Source organism: Pongo pygmaeus, chromosome 4, assembly GCF_028885625.2.
Source record: "Pongo pygmaeus isolate AG05252 chromosome 4, NHGRI_mPonPyg2-v2.0_pri, whole genome shotgun sequence".
Classification (NCBI taxonomy): domain Eukaryota; kingdom Metazoa; phylum Chordata; class Mammalia; order Primates; family Hominidae; genus Pongo; species Pongo pygmaeus.
In genome coordinates, this window is record NC_072377.2 from 154,771,287 (window position 1) to 154,791,959 (window position 20,673).

General features: G+C 43.8%; 3 protein-coding genes across 4 annotated transcripts in view; 1 reads left to right on the forward strand and 2 right to left on the reverse strand.

Moving 5' to 3' along the window:
• Nucleotides 1–1,311: 1,311 nt before the first annotated feature.
• On the reverse strand, nt 1,312–9,538 carry LOC134739552 (uncharacterized). The gene is made up of 3 exons (XM_063664585.1): nt 9,503–9,538; nt 8,624–9,405; nt 1,312–4,612 (listed from the first exon to the last, which is right to left on the reverse strand). The coding sequence occupies exons 1-3, from the start codon at nt 9,536–9,538 to the stop codon at nt 4,558–4,560; spliced, it is 873 nt and encodes a 290-aa protein (XP_063520655.1). The 3' UTR covers nt 1,312–4,557.
• TIGD6 (tigger transposable element derived 6) lies at nt 2,964–4,546 on the reverse strand. The gene is given in 3 exon segments (XM_054487738.2): nt 2,964–3,021; nt 3,023–3,315; nt 3,317–4,546. Coding segments are annotated over 3 exon segments (1,566 nt in total). The 5' UTR covers nt 4,532–4,546.
• The window catches only part of HMGXB3 (HMG-box containing 3), a 52,349-nt gene continuing 40,526 nt past the window's right edge, over nt 8,851–20,673 (forward strand). Inside the window, exons 1-5 of one of the 2 annotated variants that reach the window (XM_054487734.2) lie at nt 8,851–9,332; nt 13,018–13,156; nt 14,652–14,826; nt 18,279–18,776; nt 20,416–20,514. In XM_054487734.2, coding sequence (XP_054343709.1) covers nt 13,020–13,156; nt 14,652–14,826; nt 18,279–18,776; nt 20,416–20,514 — 909 coding nt within the window. In that variant the 5' untranslated portion in view covers nt 8,851–9,332; nt 13,018–13,019. The remainder of the gene's footprint in view (nt 9,333–13,017; nt 13,157–14,651; nt 14,827–18,278; nt 18,777–20,415; nt 20,515–20,673) is intronic. The other variant, XM_054487735.2, reaches the window with a different exon arrangement.

The window sequence follows — 20,673 nt, forward strand, 5'->3', positions numbered from 1 at the left end:
CAAGCGGTTCTCCTGCCTCACTCTCCCAAGTAGCTGGTATTACAGGTGCCCACCATCATGCCCAGCTAATTTTTGTATTTTTAGTAGAGACAGGGTTTCACCATGTTGGCCAGGCTGGTCTCTAACTCCTGACCTCAGGTGAACCGCCCACCTCGGCTTCCCAAAGTGCTGGGATGTGTGAGCCACCACGCCTGGCCAGGGATGTTAAATTTGTTTTTTTAAAAAAAGCAAGTTTAAGCACATATTTACTGAACATCTACTATATGCAAAGCACTTAGACAAGCCTTTTCATACTAAAGTCCTGTGTGTATAAATGGAAGCCAACAGAAATCCTGCAATGACTTTTTGGTGGAGGGACATAGGTTCAACTATAAACAGTATATATTCTATATACTTATCAAATTACATTCTATATAATTCATTATCAAAGAACAGAGATTATAACCTGGATTGGAATTATACTTGAGGCAACTATATTCATGGAAAAATTTTGCAAACCCTTTTAAATGGAATAAAACCCTACCTTATTTCCAAGCCATTTCTAGTAGAATCAATGCTTAATACAGCTTTAAAAATAAGGTGGCTTCAACACATTTTATGTGTCTATCAATTTATACACAAATGTTGATTGAAGTGCCTATGATGTGTCCAGCACAGTCCTAGGCACCATTAAGATTATAAAGGTTGACTGATCCCTGCTGTCATGGAACTTACAGTCTAAAGAGCCAGAGCACATCTAGAAAACATGTAAGTATTTGAGTGGTACAGACAAGAAGTTTGGAGGAGATGAGGGGAAAACAGGTGGAGTAGTTGCTGGAGTCTCCAAGAAAGCCTGGAAGAAAGAGGATTCCAGTTAGTTCTTGAATGTGTAGGGCCTAGCTTAGTAGAGAACAGGATGAGGCATTTGGGCAAGGCACACAGGCAGAAGTCGGTATGCAGTAAAAGAAACAATGGCCTCTTCAGGGAGTGTTATGTACACAGAATTGTCTCGAGCTAACAAGTCGGAAATGCAGGTTGTAGTCAACTATAGAGGACACTAAAACTCAGCTGAATAGTTTTTTTGTAGGCATTTGAAAGCCACTACAGACACCTGGGCAGGGGAAATGGTGTGATGCCAATAGATCAAACAATATGTGCAGAATGGACTGCGGGAGAAAGGTGAGGGAAGGAATTAGATACTATGGCAGTAATCCTGACAGAAGAGGATGATGACAGCAATCAAGGAGCTGACAAAGAAACACAACCACAGGACTTAGCCAGAAGAGTTTTCCTCTCCCACATGTTAAGAATTTAAAATATGTACAGTACTTTTAATTCAAATGATCATATTAGTTTATTAAAAGAAAAAATATCCAAAATAAGCTATAAAATAATCTATTTAAACATCTGCTATTTTTCAGTGATTGTTTTGTTAATGTGGAAGCAACATTTTCTATGATTAATCTACTGTATCTGTTTTGACTAAGCTACTACAGAAAGAAAAATCACTGAATTGCTATGGGTTTCTGAAATATCCAAAAAATTAACCTGAAGCAGGGGGAAAAAATGACATCACATCATTAGCAGCTATTGTGTGAAACTTCTAAAAATGAAACTGATATTTATCTGACTTATTAGGAATAAATACTCTCTAATGAACTCTCTAATGATCCTCTCACCCTTTCTGGAAAGTGAGAGGCATGCTGGGCTGTACGTTCTCTCCCAAGATTCTGATTATCAGGATGCTCTATTATTATAACCTCCCTCCCTGGTTGTATCTATGTCTTATTAAATTTTTTTTTTAGAGATGGGGGGTCTCGCTGTGTTGGCCGGTCTGGTGTCAAACTCCTTGCCTCAAGTGATCTTCCCAATGTGCTGGGATTACAGGCATGAGCCACCATGCCCAGCCTATGTCTTAAATGCACTGTATTTCCTTGTACTCCAGCTCCCTATTAATGAAATGCCTATTAAAACATTTTGTAAGGCCAGCATGGCAGTGTGCATCAGTAGTCCCATCTATTTGGGAGGATGGCTTGAGGCCAGGAGTTAGAGAGAGTAGTGTGTTATAATCATGCCTGTGAATAACCACTGCATTCCAGCCTGGGCAATATAACAAGACCCCATCTTTAAAAACAAACAAACAAACGAACAAACAGAAGTCTTGTAGTGCTTCCAGCAAATCAGTAGAAAGGAAAAAGAGCTCTAGAGTAAGAACAGTTGATTCTTTTTTTAACAATTAGTGATGGGGGAGTATTCAGATGGCCAGCTAAAGAGAGAAGTTCTAGAACTCAGCTAGACCAGTATATTGCTTTATTTAAATTGACTCAATATCCTATCTAAAGCTAGACCAGTGGTTTTCAAAGCATGGAGCCTGGACTGCATCAGCTGAGAATGTGTTAAAAATGCAAATTTTTGGGTCCCACCTGAGGTCTACTGTATCAAACTCTGGGGGTGGGCCTAGCAGCCTTGGGTTTTAACAAGCCTTCCAAGTGATTCTGATGTGAGCTAAATTTGGAAGCCCCTGAGATAGACTTACTGGAAAGAAGCTGGACCCAGGCCCACAGTGTACTTGATGTTCCTGTGGTTGGTTCAGTTTCCAAATTTGTCTACACATTGGAATCACCTGGAGAGCTTCGACACTACCAATACCTGTGACCCATCACCAAAGATTGTGATTTAATAGGCCTGGGATATGGCCTGAGCTTTGGAATTTTTAAAGGATTCTCAAGTGATCCTAATTTGCAGACAAGTTTGGAAACCCTTGGATGAATCAAAATACATCTTGAATCAAGGACCAGAGACAGCCAAAAAGAAAAGAAAAGAAAACACACATATTAGTCAAATTCCATTCAAGGAAGTTTCCTGGCTATTTCAGAGTACTGGAATGTTGTCATAATAATATTGCTTTACTTAAATTGGCTCAACAACCTATCTAAAGAAATCTTTATTCTTGTAAACTACATTTTCTGAAATAAATTCCTGCATTATTTTGTTTGGAGGAAATCTGTAATTTTGGAATCAATAAGGGTTTGTGTCACTCTTCATTAAATATTCATCTATGCCATTTAATTGTCCAAAAATGGCATCAGGAACGTCTACACAAGTGGAAAAGAACTGTCTAGGTTTCTGTAAACTTGATATGGCTTCTGTGATGGTGACTTTTGGTTGCTCTGGTAAAGATACCTCCCCTTCATCTTCACTTCCTGCTTCACTGGTATTTTCGCCAGCCACCATGTCCTGGATGATGTCTGTGTCCTGAGAGATAATGAGATCATCATCTGCAGTAACAAAGTCCTAGAAATTTACTTCATTTGGGACACAGGTGGCAATAGCCACCTGTGTGCCACAACTTTTCAATGGCAATGTCTGGTTCACTGGCTGCTGATTCTGTGTCACATTCTGCAAATTCCATAGGGATGATGCCTGCCTTCTGCCAACATTTCACCACTGTGGATGGCTTGACTGACAACCACGCTGCAGCAATCATGTCGATGTCCTGCTTGATGTCCACCTCTTCTTGATCCTCACTGCTGTTGAGCTTGAGGAGGAGGATCTGTTTTAGAAGGTGGCTCCGGTACAGTACTTTCATGGTGTGAATTATGCCAAGATTCAGTGGCTGCAGGACAGCAGTACAGTTGGAGGGCAGATACCCAACCTGAATCCTTTCCAAGTGTGGAAGCATGTTATGAGCAGAGCAGTTGTCTGTGAGCAAGAGGATCTGGCGTTCCACCCTCTTCATCCTGGCATCCACTTGCATCAGCCACTCATTAAACAGATCCCTTGTCATCCAAGCCCACTGGTTGGCTTGGTAATCACAAGGGAGGGAATGAATGTTCTTGAGGTAGTGTGGGCTGGCTGACCTACCAACAATCAATGGTCTCATTTTTTCAGTCCCTGAGGCATTGCAACAAAAGAGTGCTGTCAACCGCTGCTTTGCTTTCTTGCCCCCTCTACAACGGTCTCCTTTAGCAGCAAGTGTGTGCTGGGGAAGCAACTGGAAAAACACTCCTGTCTAATCAGCATTAAAGATATCATCTGGGCTGTAGTCAGCAATCAGTTTTATAATTTCCCCTGCATGCCACTCGTTAAACTTATCTATTCCTAGACCATTCATTAACCTGTCACTATCTTCTCTACAGACTGCTTTCAAAGCAATTCCGTGGCAATCTCTAAATCTGTTCAGCCAGCCCACACTTGCTTGAAAATTGTCATAGCCAAGCATGTTGGCCAAGTTTAGTGCTTTTTTCCGAATGACAGAACCAGTCACAAGAATGTTTTTGGCATGGATTTCTTGAAACCAAGCAAAAACAGCCTTATCAATGTCATCATAATGAGCGCTCCTCATCCTTTTCCGCTGGGGTCCCACGGATGCCTTCCGCACCTTTTCTTCAAATTTGGTGCAATCCTTTAAGAATGTAGGTAAAGTAGAGGGAGTGATACCAAATTCTTTTGCCACATCACCTTTCCTCTTGCCTGAGTCTACGGCTTCCACAACTTTCATTTTCTCCTCCAGAGAGAACTGCCAACGCTTCTTGTTCCCCTTGTTTGCCATTTCCAGGGAATGAGGGCTGGCCACAACTAACAGGACTGTCTGGTTCCTCCTCGCGGCTTGCTTTGCCACAAGTGTGGAAAACTGAGAAGACAAAATGGAGTACCTATCAGGAAACAATGGATTTCCCCTAAAAGATGGTTCAGGTTTTTACAAATCGTATTAGGAAACGACAATTTATGGTCAAAGTAAATAGAAGATAGGATTCATGCTACTGACTTTTTGTAGAGGCTACTTGTAAAGACTCATAGAATGTTTGAAACAGAAGTGATCTTATCTAGTTTACTTAAACTTTCTGAACCTCCATAAAAATGGGAATAACAATGTTTGCTCTGCCTACCATGAGAACAGATTGAAATAACAGGCAGTGAAAGAGCTTTGCAAATAGGATTGCACTGTATACATTCCGAGTTATTATCCAGCTTCTTTGATGGACACAGAAACTGGGGCCCTGGGAAGGGGCCTACCTGGGTTCATGCAGCTTAGATTTCTTAACTCAGATTACTATTTCTGCTAGGCCATGGTCCTGCTTGAAATTCCACCAAAATGAGATCTTCAAAGCTCTACCACCATCTGGCCTGGAAAGATTTTTACCGTGGGAAGATGTTTCTGGTAGCCATACATTCATTTTATATTTACAGGTGCCAAGCTTTAAGGGTAGAGTAATGAACAAAAGAGTCAAGGTCCCTGTTCTTATGAAATATAAAATGTGGGAAAGATAAAAAGTAAACAGATAATTACAGAGGGTGATATGTGCTATAAAGGAAATAAACAAAGACTATGACAAGGAATAAAAGAGGAAGATCTACTTATTATACAAAGGGTGGTCAGGGGTGTCCTCACTAAGATGGCACTGAAGCTGAGATCTCCAAGAATATGGGGAAAGGGCTGTCCAGCAAAAGACATAGCATCAGCAAAACCTCAGAAGCAAAAATAGGCCGGGCGCTGTGGCCCACGACTGTAATCCCAGCACTTTGGGAGGCCAAGGTGGCCAGACCAGCCTGGCCCACATGGCAAAACCCGACTCTACTAAAAATACAAAAATTAGCCGGGCGTGGTGGCAGGTGCCTGTAATCCCAGCTATTTGGGAGGCTAAGGCAGAAGAATCACTTGAACCCAGGAGGCAGAGGTTGCAGTGAGCTGAGATTGTGCATTGCACTCTAGCCTGGGCAACAAGAGCAAGACTCCGTCTCAAGAAAAAAAACAAAACAAAAACAAAAAACAAAAAAAACACACACACCGAAAACAGCTTGAGGTATTCAGGGAACTGAAATATTTGCATGAATCCAAGTATATGACAAAGGTGGGTGGCCAGACAATTCAAAGATGCCATGGTAGGCTGGATGGGGTGGCTCACGCCTATAATCCTAGCACTTTGAGAGGCCGAGGCGGGCGGATTACGAGGTCAGGATATCGAGACCATCCTGGCCAACATGGTGAAACCCTGTTTCTACTAAAAATACAAAAAAATTAGCCAGGTGTGGTGGTAGGTGCCTGTAGTCCCAGCTACTCGGGAGGCTGAGGCAGGAGAATGGTGTGAACTCAGGAAGTGGAGCTTGCAGTGAGCTGAGATCGTGCCACTGCACTCCAGCCTGGGTGACAGAGCAAGACTCCGAATCAAAAAAAAAAAACAAACAAACAAAAATTAACTGGGTGTGGTGGCGCTACTCAGGAGGCAGAGGCATGAGAATCGCTTGAACCCAGGAGGCGGAGGTTGCAGTGGGCCAAGATCACACCACTGCACTCCAGCCTGGTGACAGAGCGAGCCTCCGTCTCAAACAAACAAAAAAAGGTGCCATGGTAAAGAGTTGGTATTTTGAATGCAACAGAAATCCACGGACATTTTCAGGCATTTTAAAAGGATCACTTTGGCTGTTTTGTGGAAAATGGATCAAAGAGGCAGAGACCAATTAGGTGACAGATTATGGCAGAAGTGATGGGCAGGTTGTAGTACAGTCCCTCTCTGGGCCTATTTTCTTTTATTCCTTTTTTTTTTTAATATATATTTTTGAAAAGTCCCATGGTTGCAAACCACAAGACCAGATGATGCCTAAGGTCCTTCCAGATTTAAGTCTTGGACCCTAGATAGGTGCTCCAAACTCAAATGCCTTTAGGGGCCAGGATGGTCGCGTAAGTGATTGAAACAGGGATTGAAGTATTTGGAGAATGTTGTGGTGTATCCTGTCTAGAAGTATTCAGAATTTAAAACAAACAGTCCCCCTGCCCCACGCTGGTCCAACAAAACATGATCCAGCAGTAGCAGTTTTGGGTAATTGCCTTCGTAGGCATTTTATCATGAGAATCTTCAAAGGACAAGAGAACCTGCTGTGACTTTACGCTATGACTGTCCCTTCTCAAGGGTAGATTTTTACTATCACCTCCATACATGTATCCATCCATTCATGACATGTACTATGTATTAAGCAGTATGCTTGATGCCAGCCATACACAGATGAATGGAGCATAGTGCCCACCTTTGAGGAGCCTACCAGGGAAGACAAACACTAGAGCATGTGAAAACTAAATCAGAGGTTACAGAGTACTACTGGAACATAAAAGTGCAGATAAGCAACTGGAGTGGAGCATGGATGGGCAGTGCACTTCAAAGAGGGAACAATATGGTGGGCCTTAAAGAATAAACAAATAGCTCATGAGATGAAAGGAAATATTTAATATGAAAGGCAATGAAATACTATAGAAAATAGAACGTCCTGGTCAGGAACAAAAAATTCTTTGGAGAAGAAAGCAAGGACCAAATCACAGGAAGTCCTAGTTAGGATTCTAGCTTGCTTTGGGGGCATTAAGAGGCTTTTGACGGTTTTTTGGTTTTGTTTTTCTGGAATGTTTTTTGGTTGCAGGGTAGAGAACCTAATGGGTAAAGTTGATTTTCCTAAGAGATGGCCTTAAATCTGAAGATAAAAGCAGGCTAGACCAGTAGGCCACATACAGTTTGGATGTCAATTTGAGTGCAATAGGAAGCTACTGAAGGATTTTAAGGAAGGAGAGATGACTGCTGTGTAAAGAATAGAAGGGTATCAGAGAAAAAAGCAAGAGTCCACATGAGATAATGGTGGCTTGGATTAGAGTAGTAATAGAGAGATGGTGAGTAGTAGTCAGTCTGGGGCTATGTTTTTGCAAGCCCTGTGCTGGACCGGATGTGAGGTGAAGGAGGAGTCAAGGATAACGCCCAGGTTTCTGGTTTGAGCACTGAGCAATCCAGCGGATGATAGTGCCATTTACTGAGGTGGGAGGATCTACTGTGTAAACCTCATTTGTTAAGCACTTTACATGCTTAATATTGCTTACTTGTGGTAGGGCTGGGATTCAAACCCAGGGAGGCTCACAACAAAGCTAGCACTCCAAACACTACAGAGTGCTATATAGCTGGTTCTGGGAACTACTAATATTGAGAGGAGACATAGAAAGAGAATGAAGCAAGAACCAAATCAGACAAAGTCTTGGTCAAGCTAAGATGTCTGAATTTTATTTTAAGTGAATGAGACACTGGAGGGTTTTAAGCAGGGAGTGATTTGATCAGACTTACAGTGCAAAATGATCAATCTGACTGCTTCGTGGAGAATAGATTGTAGAGGGGATGTGGGGAGAACTACATCAGTCCAGGCAGGAGATAATGGTGGCTAGAAGGTTGGTGATGGCGGTAGATGCAGAGAAGTAGGCAGATTGGAATACAGTGAGAGTTGTGCGGGAACTTGTACAAATGTGGACAACTTGTGACACTGGAGAGAAAGGACAATCCAATCCAATCCAATCCCTATTTGATTTACGGAGGCTCTCCATACGGTCATTCAGCTCAGCTTGAGTCACTCCAGGAACTCACTACCATCACTATTCGTGGGCCAGTGGGAGAGACGGATTGAGGGCAGATCACCGGGGTGATGAAGGCGCTACTTGATGCGGCACTACGTATGAACCCGATCCTGAATGAGGGAAAGACTGAGACAGGCTGAGATCAGGCCTTCCTTGAACGTCATGCTTAGGAGAGGGGTATTGTAGGCTTCCCAGCGCCCGACGTGGCTCCGAAAGGTGAGGCGGGGCCTAGATCCCTCACGCTCAGCACAGCCCCGCCCCTGTTACCTGAACGCCCCACAGCAGTGCCCGGGGACTGAGCAGCCGGGGCGTCCCACCGCCGGCAGCCACAGCTCCCTCCTCCGCCCGGGACCTCTGGCCGGAAGCAGCCCGTTCGCCTTACTAGACCCCCTCCAAGCCTTTGAGCAGTTCGTGTGGGTCCGCCCCCAAGCTAGGTCTGGGCTGTTGCGCTTGCGCCAGGGGTCGCATGCAGTCACGCGCCGCCGACCGCTTCCGGTGCGCCGCGAGGGCCGCCGGGACGGGTCTCCCTGGCGATCCGTGGTGTGCCGCTGCTGCCGCTGCAGCCGCCAATCCGGTGCCTCGGTGACGACCGTGTCCCTGCTGTCTTCCTCGAGCTCCCCGGGGCTTGACCCCCGGGGCCCTCGGCAGGCATCGGTGAGGAGCCTGCGGAGCGAACCTGTGCTCCTCCTATACTTGCCCTTCACGACCCCATATCGCGACTCCGAGGAGGGGAAGCGAGAGGGGCTGTCGCGACTCCGCGCCGTGTGTCGCCGGGCGGGGCCGCGGGGCCGGGGCTCCTCCAGCCCCCGGGATGCGCGCGCGAGCCCTCGCCTCCACTTCCTTGTTGCTGCTGTCGCGACTGGAGCCGCCTCTCGCCGACAGCGGGGAGCGCGAGTGCGCCAGCCATCTCCCTCGTCGAGCTGCCGGGCCAAGCGCCTCCGGGAATGTGAGCGGCGCGGCTTGCACGCTCCTCCGGGTAAGTCCCGCCTTCGAGGGCCGCGCCGAGCCGCTGGGCGACCTCGAGTTGGATGCTGCGGCTCTCTGAGCCTCTACTGGCTCTTCCACAAAGTAGGGCCACTGAGCCTTAGTGTCCTCCTTCCGCAATCCGTATGGGACATTCGGATGTCCCAGACGTCTTAGCTTGACCAAGACTTTGTCTGGTTTGGCTCTTGCTTCATTCATGACCCAGAATGAGGGAAAGGAGCTAGCCCAGAGTCAAACTGTGGCCCATGGCTGAGCCCTCAAAGGCCATCTCGTGAGATTCCGAGGAGGATCTGATGGGGCAGAGAAAGTGTCTCGCATATTTCAGGTATTGACCTTAACTCTGTTTTACAGATGAAATAACGAAGACTTAGGGTAAGTAGATTGCTTAAGGTCAGAGGGCCCCGTGCTGGTGCGACTGGTGTAGCCTGTACTAGAACCCGGATTTTCTGTCCTCTAGAGCCCTTCGTTTTTAACCTTATATTGTCCTGCCTTTTTTTTGCATTGCTATACTGCGGCCTCGCGTCTGATAACAAACTTAAACTCAGGCTTAGAACAGGATAATAAAACAAACAAAACCCTAGGGTGTTGTCTTCCTGCCCTCAGCCCAAGGTGGCTGTAATGACTGTTTCCTAACCCGTTTTGCTCAGGGTGCTTAGTACCCTATATGCCATTCATTGCAGATGCTCTCCTGCAGTTACTGCCCTTCTCCACAAGGCTTTCAGCCGCCCAGAAGTCAATTCAGGGCAAAAAAGCGCAGTCCCCACGTAGCCTTGATTTGAACTACGGCTTCCCTTATCCTTTACTGGCCTATTGCTTACCCAGCCAAGTTGTAGACTGTGTTCTCTTCTTGGGTTGCAATATGGCAGTTAGAATGTAGGTTTTTGTTTTGTTTTTCTTTGTTAGTTTAGTTTTTGTTTTTAATAGGAAGACGAATCATTTAGAGATGACAGAGAACTAGGAAGAACCTTAGGAATAATGTGTGCTTTATCTGGGGTATATCCTGAAAATTATAGGTGAAATACAGTGTGTCTGCAATTTCTAGGAGAGGTTTTTTGTTGTTGTAGTTGTTTTTTTAAGCTTTCGCAACATTGTCAAAAGAATTCTTGCCTCCAAAAGACCAGGAGCCACTGGGTTCGTCCTCTTCTCACAGTAGAAACAGTTGAAATTTAGGATGTGGAATAGACTTCTCTGAGATCATAAGGTTAGAGTTTAGGTCTCTTGACTCCACATGCAGTGCTCATTATACCTTATTTGTGGAGTGAGGTCTAAATGAGAGGTGTGTGGGCTTTGTACTGCACGTATCAGTTCCATATTTACCACCACAACTGCCTCTTCCCAGAATTCTAAATTTCCTCCTGACAGATTTTCAGGGACAACTATGTTATTTCCCTCTTGTAAAATTCAAGTGGTTTCTGTGAGCCTTTCTCCCTCCAAGGATTGAGACTTGTGGTAAAACTCCAATTTAGAACTTGGCTACAAAAAAAACTAACTCTTCTTGAACTGGTTATTAAGTTTTTTATGCCTCTTTTCCTAGACATAAAAGCTGTTAGTAGATTCTCTGTTTTTTAGCCCAGCACCAGAGAGCTGATGTTGGTTGGTCAGATGACTGTTTAGATCTGTGCTGTCTCTAGCTCCTAGCATATGTTGCTATTTCAATTAATTACAATTGGCCAGGTGTGGTGGCGGCTCATGCCTGTAATCCCAGCACTTTGGGAGGCCAAGGCAGGAGGATTGCTTGAGCCTAGGAGTTTGAGACCAGCTTGGATAATATAATGAGATCTCATCTCTACAAACAATTTAAAAATTTGCCAGACATGGTGGTGTACATGTGTAGTCCCAGCTACTTGGGAGGCCAAGGTGGGAAGATCACTTGAGCCTAGGAGGTGGAGACTGCAGTGAGACAGGATCGCATCACTGCACTCCAGCCCAGGGGACAGAGTGAGACCTTGTCTTAAAAATAAATACATTTAAAATTAAAACTAATTCAATTCTTCAGTCACACTAGCCATATTTCAAGTGCTCGATAGCCATATGTGGCTGGTGGCTACTATATTTGACAGCACAGGTGTAGAACATTTCCATCATCAGAGTTTATTGAACAGTGCTGGTTTGGAGGGTTGCCAGTAGAGATGGATAGCAGTGTAGCATAATGAAAGAAGGCCCAGGGAGTTGGATTTTTGAGTTAAAAATCTCTCTCTCAAGTCCCTGCTTGGGCTTGGTGGCCTTGGGAAGGTTAAGCATCTCAGACACAGATAATAGTCTTTAACAGAGGCTAGATGTGGTGGCTCACACTTGTAATTACAGCGCTTTGGGAGGCTGAGGTAAGAGGATCGCTTGAGCCCAGGAGTTGAAGACCAGCCTGGACAACATAGCGAGATCTCATCTCTATTATTATTTTTTAAATTATATAAAATAAAATAAAAAAACTTAATGAACTCTTTCATTTTTTTTTCCTGCCAATTACCTGACTTTAGGAATGAACCCAGCTGGGCACAGTGTAATCCCACTCATGCCAGTAATACCAACAGTTTGAGAGGCCAAGGTGGGCAGATCGCCTTGAGTCCAGGATTTTGAGACCAGCCTGGCCAACATGGCAAAACCCCATCTCTCCAAAAAATTAGCCAGGCGTGGTGACATTACCTGTAGTCCCAGCTACTCAGGAGGCTGAGGTGGAAGGATTGCTTGAGCCCAGGAGGTTGAGGCTGTAGTGAGCCCAGAGTGTGCCACTGTACTCTAGTGACAGAGTGGGACCCTGTCTCAAAAAACAAAAACAAAAAACCCAAAAACAAACCCTTTTCATTTGCATAGCACTTGACTATTTTCTTTTTTTTTTTTTTTAATTAAAAAAGATTTTTATTTTTTTAATAGAGATGGGGTCTCACTATGTTGACCAGGCTGGCTGGCCTCAAACTCCTGGCCTCAAGCAACCCTCGCATCTCAGCCTCCCAAAGTGCTGAGATTATAGACGTGAGCCACTGTGCCCATCCAATTATTTTTAAATAGAGTTGTGTCTCTTGTATCCTTTGAGTCTTATCACTATAAATCTGTGGGAAGGTAGGTGAGATATGTCTTTTTTTATACATGAGAGAGAGAAAGCGGAACAAAAAGCAGCTAAAAGACCTGCCCAAAATTGCACAAGCTGGCAGAGTATAAAGAAATCTTTTACATACAGGCCCTTACTACATGTTTGAGTGAATCAATGAAGGCATTTGCTTAAGTTGATGAAACATAGGAGGAATGGGCCAGAACTTCTGATTCCTGGCCAAGCGTTTTTTTTTTTAACCTGTTTCCATATAGAATTGTTATAATTTGGGGCTAATAAATCTTTGCGTTGAAGGGGTGGGTGGGTACTGTATCCCATGAATGTAAGTGAATATAAGTGAAAAGTATTTCTAAGGCAGTGGTCACAAATTTGCCCGGTCTGAGGAATCATCTGAGGCATTTGTTAAGCATGTGGATTTCCATACCCTCGGGAGATTCTGCTCCAGGAGGGCTGAAGTGGAGCTCTGGAATCTGTATGTTAAACAACCAAGCCAGGTGCTTCGTAGGATTTATTGGTTTTGGGAAATGTCTAAGCCTTAAGGCACTGGCAGAGGTAAGGGGTTATTTGATCAGGAAGCTGCTGCCCCTCTTAGGGTAGATTCTGGAAACTTTATTTTGACTTTCCTTTCCTTTAGCTATGGACACATCATATGATGGTACTGAGGTAACTGTCGTGATGGAGGAAATTGAGGAAGCCTATTGTTACACCTCTCCTGGGCCACCCAAGAAGAAGAAAAAGTATAAAATACATGGAGAAAAGGCCAAGAAACCCAGGTTAGCCAACACATTTTGGTTGCTGCTAGCATTTATAAACAGAAGTTGCTTGGAGAGCTGCATTGAGGAAAACTTTTAAGACTCTTTGAAAAAGAGAGTTATTATTGAAGTCCTGCGTCGAGGGATGGGGAGTGGGAAGTGGAGGAATTTCTGCCAGCATTGCCATTACTGGCCAGACTTTGCTTTTGTTTTCAAGTTGTCACAGGAAATTGTACCATACCGATGGTAGAAGCTAGGTACAAAAGAGCTACATTATTTATTATTATGCCATTGTTGTTATTTAAACATTTAAAACAAAGCATTAATAAAATTACAAAATTAGAAATAAGGCTGGGCGCGATGGCTCATGCCTGTAATCCCAGCACTTTGGAAGGCCGAGACGGGTGGATCACCTGAGGTCAGGAGTTCGAGACCAGTCTGACCAACATGGAGAAACCCCGTGTCTACTAAAAATACAAAATTAGCCAGGCGTGGTGGCGCACACCTGTAATCCCAGCTACTTGGGAGGCTGAGGCAGGAGAATCACTTGAATCTGGGAGGCGGAGGTTGCAGTGAGCCAAGATTATGCCATTGCACTACAGCTTGGGCAACAAGAACGAAACTCCATCTCAAAAAAAAAAAAAAGAAAAGAAAAAAACCACACAGAAAGAAATAATACCAATTATATCTGTACAGAATATCCAAATTGTAGCTCTAATTTCACTCTTGACTGTGAATACCTCAAACTTGCTGAAACTACCAGCATTGGTCATTTTGATTGGTCTGCTTGCTTCCCTCTCTCATCCTTGGGGAGGTGCCATTGACCAGGTTGGTGACCAAAGGCTGCGTAGAGGAGTATGGAGTGTGAGTGATAACCAGCCCCTTGAGGAAGCTTTCCCTGAGAGTGGAATGACAGGACAGGACACCAGGACACCTGTATCTATCTTTGCTTCTGTTGGGTTTAAAATCATTCCTGCACAAAAAGTGATCTTTAGGAAAGCCATTCAAATGAGCCTTTGCTTCCAGGTTTCTGAAGGGAAAACAGCCACTTGCTATCTTTACCATTCATTTTCCCCTCCTCCCTTGGAGCCCCTTATCCTCCTGGATAGTTACTCCTGACTGTAATATAGTGGCTCTAATGTAGTAACTTTAATATGGTAGCTTATATAAGCATTTCTCCTATACCATGAGTTTTTGTATTACAAATTGAATGTAATATAAGTTGTGTTGTACTGACAGCTATCAGTTATAATCAGGAATAAGATTATAACTTATTATAACACCATCTGAGGATGTTATTTAAATGTTTCTTTGCTTGACTTTCAGTCCCTATTTAGATAAATGCTTAGAAATGAAAAGCTAGGTTTTATCAACCTCTTGACTACCCATATCTTAGCATAGTAGTACTTACTGGTTGAATGAAGTCCCGGGTCGAGGGATGGGGAGTGGGAAGTGGAGGGATTTCTCCCAGCATTGCCATTACTGGGAAAGCCTGAAGAAGTCATTGCTTCCTCAGGTCTGCCTACCTTCTGTACTATTACGACATCTACCTGAAAGTGCAGCAGGAGCTCCCCCACCTCCCTCAGTCTGAGATCAATAAGAAGATTAGTGAGAGTTGGAGGCTTCTCAGCGTGGCCGAGAGGAGTTACTACTTGGAGAAAGCCAAACTAGAGAAGGAAGGTTTGGATCCTGTAAGTAATTTTTTTTCCACTGGTTCAGTGATGAAGGCCTTGGGGAAACCAAGCCCCTTGTTCTGTTTCATTTTCTTTTTTTGGGAAAACTTTAATCATTTTATCCTTCTTGACTCTGAGCTTGCTTGTTTCCATTTTGATGATGCCCTGCACACTCTTGTCCTCTTCAGTTGCAGCAATACGTGGAGCTGACATTTTTTTGTGTTTTCTACAGTGAACCTTAGGTTCCTTTTCTAAATTTTAGTGTAACTTGGAGCCCCTTGTAGTTACTATAAATAGTAGCTTTAATGTAGTAAACTTTAATATAGTAGTTTATATAGGCATTTCTCCTACGCCATGAGTTTTCATATTACAGATTGAATGTAATGTATTGTACTAACTGCTATCAGTTATAATCAGGAATAAGATTTGCATGTTTAGAGGTAGATAGAGCTGCTTGTGTAATACAGTACCACATTATTTTGTTAGCACTGGTGGTTGAAACTATGCTAAAAGCAAAAATGCAAGTAAAGCCAAAGATGATGGAGAAGACCAAGGCTTCGGGTGCTTGGGTTAAAGGACTAGCAAGGAAGCATTTAGAATTATGTCTGTCAGCATTTTCTTATTTCTAGTTCACAATAACAAAATACACTGACAGCTATTTAAACTGCTGGGTTTTTGTTTTTTTGAGAGTATCCCTGTCATGGCATAAACTGCTGTTTTTTTAAACTGAAATTCCTGCAGGAAGAATAACCTTGCTTTTGCAAACTGGAACCTTTTATCCTTAACTCCTTATTTCAATAGAAACAATTGTCTGTAACTTCTATTTTGGTAAGGTAGAGCAACAGCAACAACTACGTTATAGCAGAACAGGTTGTATTTTCCCTTATTGGAGCTCATCTGCTACTGCCGTTTAAATTATTTTGTCCTTATTGGCCTGGCATTCTTCTTTCTGGGAGAGCTTTGTCTTACCTACAGGCTTGGAGATGCTACTCTGCTCCCTCCTCTAGGTGATTTGTTTATTAACAGTGAATCTGGGAAATAATCCCTGTAGTGGAGTAGAGATGGAGTCTAAGAAAAGCTTATCTACTCCCTTTGGTTTCCTTATTATAATAAAATCAGCAGTCTAGGCTGGGTGTGGTAGCTCATGCCCGTAATCCCAGCACTTTAGGAGGCTGAGGTGGGAGGATCACTTGAGCCCAGGAGTTTAAGACTAACCTGGGCAAGATGGCGAAACTCTCTCTCTACAAAAAATAGGAAAAGATTAGCCAGGCGTGGTGGCATACACCTGTAGTCCCAGCCACTCAGGAAGCTGATGTGGGAGGATCACTTGAGCCGGGGAAGTGGAGGTTGCACTGAGCCGTGATTGTGCCACTGCACTCTAGCCTGGGCAACAGAGTGAGACTCTGTTTCTCACACACACACACACACACACACACACACACACACACAAATCAGCAATCTTTTTGTGCATGATAAAATCCTACGTAATCCTGGAGTGATTTGATTTTTAAAACTACACACTAATGTAGATCATTATCAAGACTTTAAAAAAATTTAAATCATCTGCAATGATTCTTCCTTATTTACATGCTTATTTCTGTCTACCACTATCTCTACCACTGCCACCAAGAACATGAATAGGTTAGTTCTGATAATAGCTGAGTGACCATTGGAATTTTTGAGTCTTGGTTTCCTCATCTGTAAAATGGCAGTAGTCTCTTCTCATAATGTTTAAAATAGGTAATGTAAATCACCTAGCTGAATTCTTGATAATACTGACATAATAAATATTACCCTTTAGTAGATTAAACATTCAGTGACTATATAATAAAGAAAAGTGGCATTTATTGAGTACCTGGAATGTACCAAGACTGAGTGAAGCTTTATGTGCTGTGTTTGACCTCTCCCAGACTGCCTAGTGTGATGGGAAGACCCTCAATGCCCACATACCTTGGGAGCCTGTCAGAGCCCTGTGGCAGGCTGTCCTCCTTAGCAGCTCTTCAGGTCTCTTGCCAAGTGCAGGTTCCAGTGTTATGCCTTCTAGTCTACAAAATGAGTATCATTCGGGCCTTCCAGGTTTCTTTGTGCTTGGATTTATTAAGTCCAGGCCATCCTGTGTGTATTTGCCACCATTTAGTCTTGTTCTCCTAACATGGCTGCTTCAAAGGGTGGCTTGAGAATGCCATTTCCCCATTACCTCTCCAATAAAGGCTCCATAAAAGATTCAGTCCATCTGCTTTTATGTTTCATCTGAGTGCTGCTTTTAACTTTTCATTTCTGAGTGCTTCCTTTATGCCTTAAGTAGTCTCATCGACTTCTTGCTTTTGATTTATTGAAGAATCCTTTTGTAGTTGACTTAGTGTTCATTTTAAAAGATACTTCTGAAATTTTTTTTTGTTCTGTTTAATTTTAGGTCTCATTTAACTGTTCACTTTGAACTTTTCTGTTTTCCTTATTGGGTGCCTTTAAGTTTAAATTGAAAAAATAAAACATAAATGACTTTTTCTTGGTGCCAATTAGCCATTCAGGGCTGTGCTTTTTAGTACCTGGCCTTCTTGATACTGAGAAGACCTGGCCTGGAGTCCCAGCTTTACTGTTTACTAATTTTGTGTTCAGGGAAAGTTTACCTCCCTGACTTTCATCCTAAATTTTCTCATTTGTTAAATGGGAATAATAATCTTATCTAACATAATAGTGTTGTTTTTAAAATAAAATCAGATAATGTGTTTGAAAACATTTTCTAAACCTGAAGTTACTGGGTCATTGTTAATATTCACATTTTTTTCCTTAGTATATTCAAGACCTTGTCACATAACTCCTTCTGTATATACTTTCTCTCACGAAGGCTTCTCATGAAGCCCCTTAGCTTTGTGATCTGTTCATCCTCTTCTTTGTAAGTCTGGGGAAAACCAGTGAGGTCAGAATGCTTACTTGCTGCCTTGAGTTTCATCTTAGCCTGTTAACTTGTATTTTATGCTTTTTGGGTTTTTATTGAGCATTATACATTGTAATGTTTGAATCTTATGCTGCTTTGGAATCCTAAAGTATCAGAGCTCAAAAGGAACTCATAAATTGCCAGATTCAGCTCCCTTGTTTTACAGATGGGGCAGCTGAGACCTCAGGAGGGGAAAGGATTTGCTCAAGGCTGTGCCAGACCTCAGGTTCCAGCTCACAGTTTCATATGGCAAGACCAGTGTTCTTTCCAGAGTTCAGTCCATGCTGTTTCCTGTGTGACTGAGTGAATAAGCTACATTGGCTAAAGTGTGATTCAAATGAAGATGACACTGCTGTTGACAGGGGCTGACCTTATCTGCATTAGGTCAAGAGAGTAGAGTTTTTCCAGTCCCTTTTGCAGGAAAAAAAAAAAAAAAAAAAAGAGAACTTACACATATATATATCTCTCTCTCTCCATGTGGTCTTAGTCCATTTATCTCTGCTTGTCTCCCCCTTCCTGGCTTCCTCATCCTCAGAACTCTAAGCTCTCTGCACTGACTGCTGTGGTTCCGGACATCCCAGGTTTCCGCAAGATCCTCCCACGCTCAGATTATATCATCATCCCCAAGAGCAGCCTGCAGGAGGACCGGAGCTGCCCTCAGCTAGAGCTATGTGTGGCTCAGAACCAGATGTCCCCGAAAGGACCTCCTCTTGTGTCCAACACTGCCCCGGAGACAGTGCCCAGCCATGCAGGCATGGCAGAGCAGTGCCTGGCTGTGGAGGCCCTGGCTGAGGAGGTGGGAGCCCTTACCCAGTCAGGTGCTGTACAGGAGATTGCCACCTCAGAGATCCTCAGCCAGGATGTGCTCCTAGAGGACGCTTCCCTAGAAGTAGGGGAGAGCCACCAACCTTACCAGACAAGCCTGGTAATTGAAGAGACCTTGGTGAATGGCTCACCAGACCTCCCCACTGGAAGCCTGGCTGTGCCCCACCCCCAGGTTGGGGAGAGTGTATCAGTGGTAACAGTCATGAGGGTAAGTGGCTTTGGTACTGATGTCTTTGGCTTTGTCTGGAGTTACTTAAAGGGCAGCTAGCACCATACATTGTGATTCCAGAGCAGTGGTAATCAAGAGTGCTGGAGTGGCACTTACTGATACTGCAATTCTCTTGAATGTGTCTTGCCCCTGGGCTCACTCCAGAGTTCTTTGGAATTTCTCAGGCACTCTTACCAACTCTTTGCCCAGCTTAGCCAGAATTTTCTTCACATGAGATGGTTCATAAGCTACATTAGCAAGAAAGCTGCAAATTGTATTTGAATTATCCATGAGTCAAAGCTAGGATCTGTCAGGCAATTTAGTATCAGTCAGGATTTTATGTTTTCTGAAGACTGCTTCCTTTTCTTGAAATGAGATTTCACTCTGTTGCCCAAGCTGGTCTTGCATTCCTGGGCTTAAGCAGTCCTCCTGCCTCAGCCTCCCAAGTAGCCAGGATTATAGGCTTGTCCACCACACTGGCTCCCTGAAGACTTTTTCAGCAAACAATGGCACCTTGAGCTGTGTACAAGAATTTTCACACAAGACCTGTACCCAGGTCTTCCTGGATTCAGATGGGGTAGGAAGAAAAAAGTTATCTTCAAGGCCAGGTTGATGGGACTTATATCTGAGAAAGAGGAAGCAAGTTTCTACAGTGGCCTAAGTGTCATTCTCAGATGAGGGGAAAGCAGCACTTTTAGTGATCCCAACAACCTCATCCCCTAGAAGTGGAAGTGGAGAGAAACTGCTACCATGCCATAGTATAATATATAATCTGCCCTCTATAACCTTGGAGTGGATAGCATTCTCAGAGATGGGAGTCTTTCTGTGCAGGCTAAGAGGACCAGCTTGCTGTAGCCCTTATGGCCTGGGCAGAAGAGAACAAGTACCCCTGCAATCTGTCCCAGGGCTAAATCCATATTTGTTGCCTCAGTGCTGTTTATGATAATGAAGCGAAGGGTGCAACTAGCCGGTTCTTGTTGTTGGTGGTGGTTTTTTGTTTTTTTTTGAGACGGAGTTTTGCTCTTGTCACCCAGGCTGGAGTGCAGTGGCGCAATCTCGGCTCACTGCAACCTCCACCTCCCGGGTTCAAGCGATTCTCCTGCCTCAGCCTCCAAGTAGCTGGGATTACAAGCATGCGCCACCACGCCTGGGTAATTTTTGTATTTTTTTTTTTTAGTAGAGATGGGGTTTCACCACGTTGGCCAGGCTGTTCTTGAACTCCTGACCTCAGGTGATCCGCCCACCTCGGCCTCCCAAAGTGCTGGGATTACAGGCGTGAGCCACCGCGCGCGGCCACCACTAGCCTGTTTAAAGCAGGTAAATAGGGTGCTGAGAACACTTGAAAGGGTTAGAATTGGATTCTCTCACTAACTGCTTATGTGATCTTAGAAGTCCTAAATCTCTTAGAACCTCAGTTTTCTCATCTATAAAATAAACATAGCACATTTCCTGTGGAAATAGTTTTCTCTTTGTTCTTAATTAAACTTTTTGAGATAATCATAAATTCATTCCTTTTGATAAGCACATTGGGATGAGTACAATGTCTATTATCAAACTTAATCCAGGCTTCCAGTGTTGAGTGGCCTGGGTGTTCTTTACTCTGTTTCCATGAAACTGTCCTTCTCTTCATTGCCCATAGGATTCCAGTGAGAGTAGCTCCTCTGCACCAGCCACACAGTTCATCATGTTGCCTCTGCCTGCCTACTCGGTTGTGGAGAACCCCACCTCCATCAAACTGGTCAGTACTGTATGTGGGGGATTGATGGCAATTAGGATGTCATAAGCATTTTTTTTCCAAGTAGATTTGTCTTTTTTTCTTTCTGAGCTACCAGTTGTAGGACCAAGAAGATTTCTAAAAGTCTTAGAACCTCAGGATGCAAGGCCTGGCAAAGATTTC